The 14,662-nt window shown below is 37.6% G+C and overlaps 1 protein-coding gene across 2 annotated transcripts in view; it reads left to right on the top strand.

The window, feature by feature from the left end:
- Positions 1-14,662, top strand: part of SLC2A9 (solute carrier family 2 member 9) — an 85,046-nt gene that overhangs the window by 37,253 nt on the left and 33,131 nt on the right. For both annotated transcript variants that reach the window (XM_032109689.1, XM_032109688.1), the window contains exons 7-8: positions 1,559-1,746; positions 6,847-6,957. In XM_032109689.1, the coding sequence (XP_031965580.1) occupies positions 1,559-1,746; positions 6,847-6,957 (299 nt within the window). The remainder of the gene's footprint in view (positions 1-1,558; positions 1,747-6,846; positions 6,958-14,662) is intronic.

Here is a 14,662-nt window from a genome sequence, read left to right as displayed (position 1 = left end):
TGAATGTTATGAATTAACTCAACAGCCAGAGGTGGTTCATCCCTTAAAAAAAGCATCCTTCTTGTTAAGCAGAACCATGTGGGGCACATTAAAATGCATTAGAAGTGCGAAGTGCCTCAGAAAATCTTGGCCCAGAGCTCAAAATAGTTCCCTGCACCACCAGACTGGGAGCCAGGCAGAATGTGCAGTCTTGTGCATTCACCAAAGTGACAGAGAGGGATGCTCTGGGGAGGCCACCAGTCCATTTGTGTGACCTATCCCTCACAACATTGAAATGCTGCTAACTGGCCTTTTCACTTCCTGGGTAAAGATAAAATTTTGTAACTTCAAAATCTAAATAGAGTCTGGCTGTAATAACCATGACTAGTCAGTACCTCTAGTTTCTTTGACTATCCAAGTGCTTTTTATGATCCAAAGGTGTGTAAACATACTGAAATATGTGGTCGTTTATTTATAGGCAGTGTTATACAAAGCTGTGGATAAGAAAAATTGATTTGGCTCTTAGGTGAACTAAATGAACTTATTCATTTAATAAAAATAACAATTTTAAGTGTCCTGCTGTGTAAAGGATTGTTTTGAGTATTAGCATCCTACTGGGTCACAAAGCCTTGTTGCGGGGGTGTGTGTAATGTCATTGTTTCTCTGCAGTCATTCTGAGATGATGAGCATTTTAAACATCTCTTAAAATGCCAGCCCCTGGGGTATGTTCATTAGATTGAGACAGAGGTATCATCTGCATAGACAATATCTGTAAAACAATGTTGGTGGAGACACATCACGTCCAGTAGGAGGTATCTGTTTGTATCTTAGACGAGGTGTGAGCTGGAAAGCCTGTATTATTCACAGTGGAAGGATATTTCAGTAAGCTATCAATGTGCAATATTAAATGGTGTCTTTTTGGGGATGTGAGATTGGTTGGTTGCTTGCTTACTTTGGTCATGCAAATTTGTTCCCATGTCTCCAGCATTGGCAGATATAAAATCTTGAACAGCTCTGGGTAATTACTGCTAATGTTAACCACCTTGAAAAAGAGAATTCTTGTCTATGTGCTAGTAAAAACAAGAGGTAATATGAAGAATAATAGCCATTCCTTTCAAATGTCTGTCTTTTCTTGGTTTAACAGACTTATATGCATTTTTACATCTTGTTACTTCTCTATCCAATCTATCTCCAGCAATGAGGTCAGCTATATTGTGAGGCTGCAAAAGTAGCCAAGTCAAATAATGATTTTCAGAGATGCTTTGGTATTAAATGTTTTCAAGTTACACAGGGTTTTCACTCTGCACTGGACCTTAGGCTATATTATATATGAAATAATATGAGAGACCTTGTAGGGAGACAAATAGTTTATATTTTTGTTGCAGTTTCTGAACCCAATAGCAGAGATGAACCTGATCACATCCAGAGCAGAATGATATTCTTGGCAGAAGAATAATTAAGTTGTAGCCCATGTATGTCTCCTGTTTGTGCCAAACATTTCTGTTTTAAAGAAGCAAGATATTTATAAATGCATACAGTGTCAGGTGTCTGGCCTAACGTATGTGTCCTCTCTTGGTAGCATTTCAGAGATTCCTTGGCAAAGATGACGTGTCTCATGAAATAGAAGAAGTTTTGGCAGAGTCTCGAGTCCAAAGAAACACCAAGATGGTGTCGATTCTTCAGCTCCTGAGAACCCGCGCTGTGCGATGGCAGATTGTGACCGTGGTCGTCACCATGGGCTGCTACCAGCTCTGTGGGCTAAATGCTGTAAGTGTCCTTCTTCAGGTCATGGCATCTCACAGGGTTTGGGCTATACCATTCACTAGCCTCTATGACTTTCCTTTTTTGGTTGTTTCTTATTGGTAATGACTTTGTGAGAGCAGCGTGTGGGAAAATCCGCAGAGATCTGTATCGTTTGGGGTTTTTAAACAAAAAAATTGGAAGGGAAGCCATGTTGTGTTAATTTTGAAGGAATACATGAAAAGGTAGAAGAGATTAGCAAAGAAAGAGCATGCAGCTTTCACTTCTGATTACTCAGATTCTTCGTTTCTGGATATGCCCCATGCTTATTCAGAGTTTTTTCAGTAGACATTTCAGCTTGGATTGGTTCTATTCTGTACTTATAGAAGTCAGCAAAAGTTCCTGTAAGTGATTTCAAGAGGTCACACCTCATGATTGATTTGTTATTGCCTCAATATTCCTGTCTTGGAAAGTGAAGAAAAGAGGAAAAAGACATAAAAGAGTCAGTAGCAATTTGGATTGACCATTATTGTGTCTGAAGCTAATGGATATCAGAAGTCTCCTTTTCCATCTGTCTGAGCCTATTGCTTCAACTATGAGAGGATCACAGGACAGTTTAGGTTGGAAGATCCCTCCACCTGGTCCAAGCCCTTGCCCAGAGCAGGAATGACTTCAGGGTTGGCTCAGGCTACTGAGGGGTTTGTGCAATTGACTTTTAAACATATTCAAGGGTGGAGAGGGTAGAACCTTCCTGGGCAACCTCTGCCAGGTGTTTACACCACTTACATTGCAAAAAGTGTTTTCTTTACATCCAGCTAGAGCTATCCTGGCTGCAGCTTGTGACATCTGGCTTAGATGCTTTATGCTGCACAAAAGAAGTATTCTCATTAAGCACCTGAAAGGGAAAGGGGTTTTTTCATAGTTCAAAGGTATTACTGGCTTATAGATATGAAAAGCAACGTTCTTGCTGCTGCAAGGAATTCTCACTGTGGCTCTGCAGCACAGGCCAGCTAGATTTTCTCCCCAGGTCTATGTGCTTTTGTATCTATGAACACTAGCTCTGGCTTATCTCAGGTATCTCTATAGCTTTAAAACTCCAAATAGAAGGTAATTTGTCCAAGATCACTTAAAATATTAATGCAATTGGAATTCTGGAATCTAAAAGCTTTTTACAAAATACTAGGAGGGAATTAGAAGAGTTTTTTCATCCTGTGGGGTAAACTATAATAACATATGTATAGGTAGTGTTTTCTCCTAATGGTAGGATTTCTGCATTAATGACAGGTTATTTTATTCCTCATTGTGGATACACTTTTGAGAAAAAAGCCAGAATTACCTTGTCATCCAGTCTTTTTAAGATTTGTCAGCACATAAGGGAAATAAAAAGACACTTATAGTAATATACAGACTGTTCAAATAATGGAACACATTGCCTAAAAAAAAAGGTCACAGATAAATTTTCAGGGGAAATGGAAGAGTTTTGTGACTTTGAGGACTCTTAATGGTTGATAAAAATTCTCCAGTATTCTGTGACAAAACAAAGCCACACTCTCATGGCTTGAGTGAGGGTGTGGGGAGATAGTCAGACATTTCCAGTCGAAAATGGATGCCAGTTACTTAAAAGTGTCATTGGATGGCCACTTTCTGAAAATATGCCTCAGAAAAACTGTCTCTGTCAGGAAACCTGTGTGTTGAGTTGGCTGTTTCAAGCCTCTTCCTTTTTTATTATTCCTTTGTTTCTCCTCCCATGCAACATCTCCAAACATGAAAAAAAATTATTCACACAAAAATTGCGTTCTAAAATGCATTAGTTAAACAGTTGTTAGTAATAGTTAATAATTCAACCAAGAAAATTAAAAGAGAGGTCAAGAGAAATAACTGGGCCACTTGATTAAGAGACCAGGCTTTGAAAACTTGTGTCTTTTGCTTGCCTTTCCTGGCTGGTGCTGCTCAAGTCACCTGAAGCTCCAAGATGAGAGGTGTTGGGGTGTGACAGATGCTGGTGAACCTGGGTCTTGTTTAGCCTGAGTGCATCTGAACCAACGTGCTGGGTGTGAGCCAGCATCAGTAAGGTTTAACCAGCAGGGAACCTCCTTCTAACTCATTTGCTTTGTCTGTACTGCCCTGTTAGTCAGTCTGGTCTTTTCCACAACTACCATCTGGACAGGGCATATGGGAAAGTTGGGATTCCTTCAGGCGAGAGTCTCAGGTCGTTCTCCAGGGAAATTGCCAACTGGCAGATTTCTGTAATCATCCTGCTGGTATCTGAGAACACTTGCTTCTTTTTAATGATTTTACTTCACATGAAAATTTCTTTTGCTTAAAAACTGTACATTTGTTTGTTTCCACATGGAACAGAAATCATGGCGAAGCTCTGCTCATGTTCATGTTTTTAATTACAACAAAATACCAGACAGTCTGACCTAAATTGACATAAATAAATTATTTTCTATTAGTCTCTTTTACTCTGCTAACATTTATCTGATACATATAAGCCATAATAAATTTATTTCTCTTCCGCCATTTTATCTCAGTTCTAAAGAAGTCACAAAACTACAGTGAAGTTTTCACTGGTGATGTTTATACTTTTTCATGTCAAGGAATGCACAGTAAGACATATTACTGTAAGGGAGTCATTTCCAAAGTGGGATGCCTAGGCTTCTGTAAGGCCTGTTCTTAAGGCTGTATTTTGGGTGCAAAGAAATTATGCTGGGAATGGATCTGTGGAACAATGCATGTTTTCAATATGCAAAGGGTGTGCACTTCACTGCTGGTGTGGAGAGCACCAGGTAGTGTAGGAAGGAGTGAGTACGCAGTGTGCCACGCAGTCTGTGTCTCTGCTGTTGCCCATTTAGTTTTGAGCCTTCTGCACCATTTTCCACAGCTCTTTCATTCAAAAACCTTTAGCCTGATCATTAGCTAATTTTCTTAGCTGATGAAATCACTAGCTAACAAAAAGCATGTTAGAAAAATAACTTTAGTGAAATTAGAAAAGTGATCACTAGCCTAGAAAGTATGCCTAATAAATTTGCCGATGTTCTTTCTCTCTTTAACGGTACACAGGCTGAAAAACATTCACTGTTTTGAAAAATGTACATTTTGTTAATTTTTACCCTAATTTATTTTTGTGCTGCTACAGAGAGTAATAAATCTGTGAATTTCATCCTGGTTTTGCTCTGCCAGTTTTTTAATCTTACCATCAGTGGTCAGTCATGCACTTGCAAAACATCTTATGCTCTTGTTGTTGTGTTTTGACAAATTTTATTCATGAGTTAACAGCTTTAGTGGCTCTTTGGCCCCTTTCTTCTTTTTTAAGTTGTGCATACTTGCAATATCTCTGTCATTTTTAGATCTAGATGCTATACAAAACTGATATCAAGGATGAAATGCCTAGATTATATTTTTCTAACTTTACTGCACTAAATCAATCTTGTAACTTGTAATATGAAGAATAAAATGATTTTTATCACAGTTTTTGTGCTACTTTGTTCTCCTTATATACTGTGTAGGTATATGGGAAGTCAATACATTGTCAGAGTACTGGGTCCCCAAAAAATTATCAGTGGGCATAAACATTTCAGAGGGAACAGGGAGCTGATACTTGGTTTTGTTTGTCTGTGCTGTGTGTCAGCATGGTAATGAACAATTAACACCAGCATGTGCTACACAAAGGCAGGTTACTTCATATAGAGAAGTTTGTTGCTATCATTTCTTGTCACTGCATCTGTTCTGGTGAAAGCTGATGTGCCAGCAGTAGGCATAAGTCTTCAGTCAGTTTCTCTTTATCTGTAAGGTGATAAGGTGACTTTTTACTCCTCAGTGTGTCATTGGGGTTTATGTAATAAGAGTTGGATTTTCCTCTTTGACCTGGGGCAAGCAGCTTTGCTGAAGGGCTAGTTGGGAATTTAGAATTTTTTTTTTTACGAAACTGCTGAGTTAGTTTCTCAATAAACAGATGTAGCATGTTCATAATATGCCAGCAGGCAGCAGGGTTTTCCTCTTGCAATCATAACACTTCCATCCATCTGACAAGCCCTTTATTTAGCAGTGTGTGCCCTGTTAGGGCTTGTACCATGGAGAGCACATGGGAAGAAATATCACTGCTACCTTAATGTTTAGTGCCATCATTATCCAGGGCTTTGAGTTTTGTTCTCACAGATAAATTACCTGTGGTTTAGAATTTTTTTCTTTTGATAATCAGTTATTTCAATCATTTTTCATTTTTTCTACTAGATCAATTATCTTTTTGTCTCCCCTTCTTGCTCCCTTTGGCAGCCAAAATCTTTGGCTAGTTCTTTTCTGTCACCGTGAGTCAAATATGAATATTACATGGTTTTCAAACACAGTTGATATGAATGGGACTCTGATGCTTACCAAACTTGCTATTTTAGAATGTTGCCACTATATATTCTCTGCCTGGATATTGTCACTGCTGGATATAGTTTTACTGACCAAACATGATTGACTTCCTCTAGGCTATACAACCTGTGTTTCTGTCCATTAGAGACAGATACTTCTAGCCTATGGTTAATTTCCTCCTAAAAACAGTGTTTTACTTTTCCCCAAGCAATTTTAATCTTAAAAGTATCTTTTCTTTCTGTGGATGATAAAGAGAGATTAGGGGGATGTCTTGATTGCCGATGTCCACACTCCAGTGAGGTTAAAGCAGAAATACACCTCACACCTTCTGTCCAAAAACAAGCATCCTTTTCAGTGCCTCTCAACATCTCTTTCCTGTTCTCTCCTGTGTTGTTACATGCTATTGAAGTATTCCATAAAGCTACACAAACCTGCTTGCTAAGCCACACAAAACCTATTTTTATCCTCATGTTCAAGCTTAAAGTGAGTTTCTTTGATTTACTCCTAAAGTGAATCAAGCTAAATTGAGTTAAAGCTGTTTGTAATTCTTCCTGGGTCTCCAAGTGGAGTTACAGCAACGCTGTGTCTCATCCACCTGGAATTTGCACCTTCCCTTCATTTGTTGTCCTCTGCGGCCCTCGGTCATTTGGGAATGCTCAGAGTTTTAGCAAGTTTTGCCTTGAGTACATTAGATGGCTGAACTGAATACCAATATATTTTAGTTCAAAATATAATGATTAATAACTCATTTTATTCTCTCTGATACAGATCTGGTACTACACAAACAACATCTTTAGTGAATCTGGGATCAATCATGAAACAATCCCCTATGTTACACTAAGTACTGGTGCTGTTGAGACTCTGGCTGCTGTTTTTTCTGTAAGTATGGTTATAAAAAATCCATTAGCATGCTTGATATTTAAATTTTATTAGATTTTATTTTCTTGTATAGGTTAAAATATAAAAAGAATAATATATTTATTAAGTGTAATGGTTGATTAAGCAATTCAAAATATTATTTCTAATTTTAATCCTAAACCAAATTTTTGTCTTGGGATGCTTTTTTTAAGATGCTTTTTAATTTTAGTTCCATAAAAGGAACAGAAAATTTGGTATGTCCTGCAGTGCTTTATATGGATGAAGAGGAAGAAGGCAGAAATAGCAAGGGCCAAAGTTTATTAAGTGGTAACTCATAAATCATTTCACCTGGTAGAACAACCTTACCTGGTAGCAGTTTATTCACATCTCAGAGTTTTCTCGTGTGCCTGCTGGGAAGCAGGCAGTGTTGTTTGGAGAAGGCTCAGGCACAGTACAGCTACATGTGTTCAGTGTGGCTGGCAGAAACAGCCACTCAGGGAGGTGGAAGAGTAATACCAGCCTGCTAGAACAAGGAGTCCCATGTGGTGTGAAATTCTGCTGCCTTAGGACAAATCCTTTCCTAATACGTGAGCTCCAGGGCAGGTCCTTTGCTCTGCTCTGAATGTAGAAAAAGATGTTAATAGAAAAACTTATCCATGCACAATTTTTTCTTTCCTATTTCAAAATGGAAAAGTTGACTATGAAAAAAAATGAGCAAACTAAATCTCCAAGTTTTAATAGGTGATTACGCAATTAATTGCTAAAGGAAATACATTTATGTTTGCACTGCAATAAATAAGAAACAATGGGAGAACTCTTAGGAATGGAAAGTTGCAAAGGAGCAAGCACTCTTTTCTTCCTTTGTTAGAATTTTTTCTTCATGTATTCTATACCAACTGTATTTGCACAATACTGAACACCACAGCAAGCGTTTTTAAATGTCAAAAGAATGAATAAAAAATCCTTTTCAGTGGTAGGGCAACTACTTGTGACCTACAAAATGTTAAACTAAATCCAGCTATCAAGTATGTTTTCTTATAGTCTAGGACATAAGGACTCTACAGGGTCACAAATATCTTCTTCTGATGTTTGTGAATTTCCACAAATCTGTCTTTGGCTAAATCATCTTTTTTTCTTTTTTTTTTTTTTCAATTAAAGAGACTTTAATTTTATGACTCTTTTTAATAGGTAGAAATAGAGAAATATGAAAGTCCCTACCTCTTACAGTTTCTTCTTTGTGATACTGCACACACGCTTCTTTGTCTAAGATATATGGAAAAATAATAATGATAATTCTGCCACTGTTTTAAGTGAAGAATACGCCTCTTTTATTAGAAAACAGATGATAATTACATGGAGATGATTCCATGATATTAAAGCCTTTCTATAAATACGGTCTGTTATCTTTTCAATTCCTTCTGTGCTGTCAGTTTATGGGGCTTATTCAGAGCACTCTCTTCATACAAATGAGGTGGATGTGTGTGCTTTGACTCCTGCTATGTGTGGTAATGTTTCGTACTCAATAAGAGGGTTTTTAATACTTTTTCTGTTAATGCTACCTGCTGTGCCTCTGGAAATGCTGACATATTGATATCTCTGCTTCCTTCCAATTTCTCAGTTCAAGACATGCTGCTTTTTAGACTTAATTTTATTTCCTTAATCTTCATAAATGTTTTGTTGCAGTTGTTTAAAGGAACAACAGCATGAATTTAGCTTTCCACTTGAAGGTTTTGCAGCTTATTTATTCGAGTGACTTCCTCTCAAGTTTTTCATGCCTAGCACTGTGGACAGGGGATTCCTCCCACTCCCAGCCTCTCCCAGTATCTCCTTTTGCCATTTTAAAAAAATCTGTTTCACAGTCTTAAATGTTAAACCAGGTGCATGCCTTCTGTCCTATTCAGGGAAGAAACGGAAGAAAGCAAGAAGAGAGCTTAATTTTCCTGGTGTTTTTTATTATGTTGTGTTTGTTAGCAGAAACCAGTTTTTACTGACAGTAAACTCCAGGATTTCAGTAGAGGTAATCAGTTATAGAGGTATAGTTTCTTTCCTCATAAATGAAATAGCAATTGGAGAGGTCCCCTAGAAATCATGTACCATCTGTGATCATTATGCATAAATTAGGTGATCATGAGATTGAGCCTCAGTAAGAGTACTTGGGTACTGATGACCTCCATTGATGAGACCCATATGAATGCCAAAGGCAAACAGTGAAATAGATGTATTTCACAGAGAAACAAAGTAATATTTAGGAGATAAAATACTGAAACTGAAAAATTTTGAAAGCCTTGCTTTAATGCGTCTCTTGGGAGCAGCAGCACAATAGTAATAATATTGATGTGGTCCATGAGGAAAGGCAATTAATATCCCATCCTTTTTATAGCCTCAGACTGTGTTGCCTCAGATCTTGATATGCCCTCTTGTAGCATGCTTTGCCTACAGCTCCATCCCTCTTGCTCTCCAGCAAAAGCCATATAAACAAGACATTGAAAGATGACTCTTGTGCATCATCATTTTCCTTTCATTCACATAATTTGGCTGCAACTCCCGTTTACACAAATGTTTCCTAATTTACTTCATGAAATATGTGTGTTCTAGCATTGTGTACCTGATGCCCTGGCTTCTCTCTAGGGAGACAATATAAACTTTCTGTACATTTTTTGGTTAATGATAGAGAATTCCACCCACTGTACTGAACACAGATTTGATTTAGAAGACTGGCTAGACAATTACTTGTTGTCTAGTGAGGGTGAGGGTGTCCATTAATTAGTTTGTGAGGGTGTCCATTAATTTCAGTTTGCTTCTGAAGTTTTGTATCCTCTGGAATGAAATATTGAATAGATTTACTACTCATCAACATGTTACAGCAGTAAGTTACCTAATCTGATGCAATTCTTTGAAGCAGGATGGAATACATTTAAATAATTCTCAGTGTTTATTAGGAGTCTGTTCTACAACTTCTGAAGTAAGTGCCTACCACAAGTTTAGCTATTCTTCAGTAAGATTAATTACTGTTACTATTTTCTAATTTTTAATGATTCAAGTTAATTTTAGTTGTTGTCTTACTCTTAGTGGGCAAAGAGAACAATTTTCCAGTGCCTTTCTTTAGCACAAGAGTAGGGTGAATGGAAAGGGAGACAGAAGTAAATGTCTGAAAGGATTCCTTCCCTCCTCCATGAAGCCAGCATAGAATAAAAGGGAATGTTATTCAAATTAAGCATCCCACATCCAATTTTGCCATCTGTGGCACCACATTTGGGTTTCTTATAATGTTCACAGGAAGACTAGATGTGACTATACTGAGAAGACTGTGCCCTAAGTATTTCCCATAGGGTGATGCATGAAGGTGTTACTAAAAGCCTGTGACAGAGACAAGCTGTGTGAAGCCTGGAATGAGTTAAAACACATTGCAGTACTAGGCCATAAAAGAATGTAGGAAATTCTTTTCATTATCACACAGAAGTCAGGCAAGCCAGCATTATTTAGTGAGATTAATTTAGTCAGCTTCAGGATGCCAGGAGAAAGGGCTCTTAGACTTGTTCTGCATTTGTTTTACTGTCAATAGATCTCAACACAGAAGGAGAGATTCCCTGCTCAGGGCATGGCAAATCTTAAATCAAGGGTATTCCAGATGCTTCCATAGGTGATCTCATCTCCAACACATTTCCTCCAGGGTTTCCAAAGGATGATGAAAGATATCTCCACTAAAACTCTGGGTCCAGTGTGGTAAGAAGAGAAAGAATTATATTCCAGTAACAGCCAGTCTTAGCTAGTGAAAACAATGGGGTGAAAAATAGTAGAATCTCAAGGGTTCCTAGGAAGTTATGTTAGAATCTGACTTTTAGTAGACTTTTAATGCAGTCCCATGTGACATTGCTCACACTGAGTCAGACTCAGCCTTCACCCACCCATAATTCCCAGTAGGACATAAGTAGAGACAGCAAGAATGGGGCAAACATGGCATTTCCCCCTCTTTCTCCCCTCACCCTGATAAGCAGTTGCTCAAGGATTACCAGAATTTGAAGGTAATATTTTGGTCTGTAATAGCCCAGATAGAGCCAGCTGTAGAAAAGAGACTGGGCAAGCAGCATCTCAGATCATGGCGTGTGTCAATGGCCGGAGGCATCTGGGCATATTTTCACTGCAGGGTGGACTCAGAGTGAGACTGTGTTAATGCACACTGTCTTAATCCACAACTGATCCACAGGATTGCTTTTAGGTAAAGACATTATTCCTTTTAATTGTTTTAATACACATGGGCTTTTGTATAGACAAGGACTGCATGTGTTGAAGTAACCATGTAGTGCCTTCCAGGAGAGTAAGTCTCATCATGAAGGTTTGCCTTACAACACCCCTCCTAAGACCCAAGGTGCACATAGTTAAAGCTGCATTTATGTAGCACAAATTCTTGTGTAGGATATATTCAGAAATTGAAAGTTTTAAAGATGTATCTCCTGCTGTTGAAGATTAAAAGCATTGGGTTTGAGTAATTCTTCTATCAATCTATTCAGGATGATCTGCATAGGGGCAATCAAATACCATCATTTGAAAATAAAACATCAGCCACAATAAGCTGTCACAGATCAAGGCTGAGATCTAGTCTGGCTTTTATAGCATAAACATGACAGCTTAATGCTTTTAACAACTAAATCATCAACAGAAGGAGCTTTGCTTCAGAAATATTTACAGTTTATTGGAGGGACAGAATAGGAATAAGGAAATGGGTGGTTTTGTGCCACCCTAGGGGCTGTTGCCAAGCACTGCTGAGGCAAATGGGGCTGGCTGAGATGAGTCCTTGCATGGGCTGCATCTTGGCCATGCTGCTCTGGCAGACATCGAGTATGGAGAGCATCATTAGTGAATAGAAAATTTCACTGCCAAGTGAAGCTGATTAAGGATGCCTCACTGCAAAATACTTCAGACTGAGCTTAGAAATTTGGCAATTAATTCCATGCTTTACTGAGAGTAATCTTTAGACAGGTACCTGCAGAAGATGTGTAAGATCTTATCCAGTCATGGCTTTAATACAGATACAGGCAAATTGATGTGAGAGCCTTGTAGGCAGAGATTTTTTTAAGACTTGTGCTTACGTGGCCAAAGTTGATGCTAGACCTCTAAATTTCGGTTTAGATACTTAAATACAATAACTCCTTTTTTATTTTAAAATGAATAATTCATACAGTAGACTAATGGATTTACATCAAAATATGAATCAAAAACCCCAGTTTAGAATTCTCAGTCTGCTGTTCCTCTCCTTTTCCTGGGTACAAGATACTACACATTGTGTGATAAAGTGATATAAATGAGGTTATCCATGTTATTCCTGATATTTAAAATGGAAATAACACAGTGTTAGCTTGCTATGTTAAGTCTGAATCTAGTCATAGTCTTACTCAGGCCTTTATCCAAAATACATGAGAAAAAAGGTGTGGCTATCCTTGACATTAACTTGTAGAGCTAACTTCTTCACAGAGCTGAGACATCAAGAAAACCTGATAGGGTTTGCTTAGTATAATTTAGGGCCAGGATAGAAGTAGGGAATAGTATTCAGTGACCTCCTGTTTGGACTGTAGGACTCGCACATTTATTTTATCCAGAGAAGCTTGTCTGATCTATTTTAATGCACTCTGCTTTCATTATGTCAGCCCTGGTATCTGCAGCTGACTCAAGTGAAAAGGTTGACATTTGCTTCTTTAACTTTATTCACAAGTGTTTCCTGACAGACAAAAGCAAGCTGTGTGAACCGTTGATGTAGTTTGTATATCAGTTGTCTTTTTATCACCAAATGTTTGTGTCAAGAGAATTTTGGTTGCAATATTCTTTACACATTTTCAGTAATTTCAGCTGTGTTAATCATCATGACTGGGTATAGGTTTCTACAAACACATGTTTATGATCACACATAAACAAGTATCAGCCTGCACAGCTTGGCACATAACTCAGGTGTTATCACAGGAAACAGCTGTAATATTCTTCTTTTGTATATACTTGAGCATATACTGGATTTCTTGTTATTTCAGTTATTCTACTGTACACTATATTTTGACTTGCTGTAGATCTTCAATAGGTAACAGTTACCAGTGCATAGCAGTGGAGCGTTCAGATCTATAAATACTTGGAAACTGGTGAATCATCTTCCACTTCTTATGAGTCATAAGCATCTTAGTGGGTTTTGCAATTTAACAAGCTTTGGATTTGTATAATCATAACTAAAAAATTAAGTTATTGTCTGTTTATAACTGCAAAAACCAGCATTGTTTTCACCAGGGAAACTTGCTATTATGGAAGACCTAATCCAAACTGTCCTTCCTGCCTGGAATTTGTTTTGCAAGTGAAAACTATATACCACATTTTTCCCATGTTTTGTATGAGAGGCATCTATGAACTTTTTCCTTCTAAGAGAAACATCATCCCTTACCCCGTTTTAATGTAAAACCCCTCAGCTGTGTAACAACAAGATTGTTTGATCATGACCATTAATCCAGCATTGAAAAAAATAAGAGAAATAGCACAGTATGTCAAATTAGATGTGCAGCATTTGTTGCTGAACATGTAATTCATGCCAAATTACATATGAAACATCTGTTGCAGAAGTCTCTTGCAGAAGTTGCAAAAGAGGGGTCTTAGACAGACCTATCAAATAAATTTTCAGCCCTCAAAGCCATAAAAGTTGTCTCTTGGTTCAGTGTATGTGTGGTCACGTGTTTGCAGGATGAATTCATTAATCATAATGGAAAATACCTGCCATCTTGTAGAGGTTTTGACAGTGAAGCAGTTGCAGTTTTGAAACATTTGAACCTCATAAAATCTTACTAACATGAGTGCAGGTCTTTTTAAAATTCCATAATTCTACTATGGAAGCTGTGGAAATTGTCCAAATTTGTATATTTCACCATTTAAAGAAATAAAGAATGCAAAATCTTGCCACAGAGCTGCTTTCAGTGATCTGCAGCATCACAGTGCATATCTGGTGGGGAAGTTCAGCTCAGGGTGCAACATCAACGTGTTTAGGACAGACAAGCCTGTCCTAAAATGTACTGGTGAACCCCACACAGAGGAAGAAGCACTTGCCTCTCAAGGCATTTCGTCCCTGGGTGTCTCTGTACTTTTCTTTAACACATTTCTTCTAGATGCTCACAGTGGAGTGGTGTGTGTTGTTTCCCAGAATTAAGGGTATTATTCCAGTTTTCATTTTAGTTGCCCAATTTATCTTTTCCTCAAAGGACTTGTAGAAGATGGCTTTCAGTCTTCAGTAAATAATGATATGGCAAACCGTTTTGTGATTCCTACTTTAACTTATTTGAAGTGGTACATTTAAATCTTCATAAAATTATTTTATTTTTCTCATAAGAAAGCCAACTGTAAATAGTAATTTTAGTAGTTATCAACATGAAAAGTACATTAGCTGTTATGACAAAATACGTATCAGCCTATTTTAATGAGTCAGACTAGCAAAGGGTTTCATGTTACAGCTTTTTAAGAAATTCTTCATTGTGTTTTTCTCTAGCAGATAAGTATTCCAATTTTGTGATTTATATTCAGGTGTTAAATATAAATTCAAAATGGGTGTAACTGCACAAGTATCAGCATTAAACTCACCTGTCTGAGCAACGTTTTCTGCTGCATGGATTTATTTTGTTTGGATATTCTAATTACACTAACTATCCAAAATCACGCCTAAATGCTTATTCTATGTTTGAAAAAAAAAGAAATTTAAAATAAAATTTAG

This window comes from Corvus moneduloides, chromosome 5, assembly GCF_009650955.1.
Source record: "Corvus moneduloides isolate bCorMon1 chromosome 5, bCorMon1.pri, whole genome shotgun sequence".
In the NCBI taxonomy this organism is placed as follows: domain Eukaryota; kingdom Metazoa; phylum Chordata; class Aves; order Passeriformes; family Corvidae; genus Corvus; species Corvus moneduloides.
This window is presented reverse-complemented; position numbering and strand designations above follow the sequence as displayed.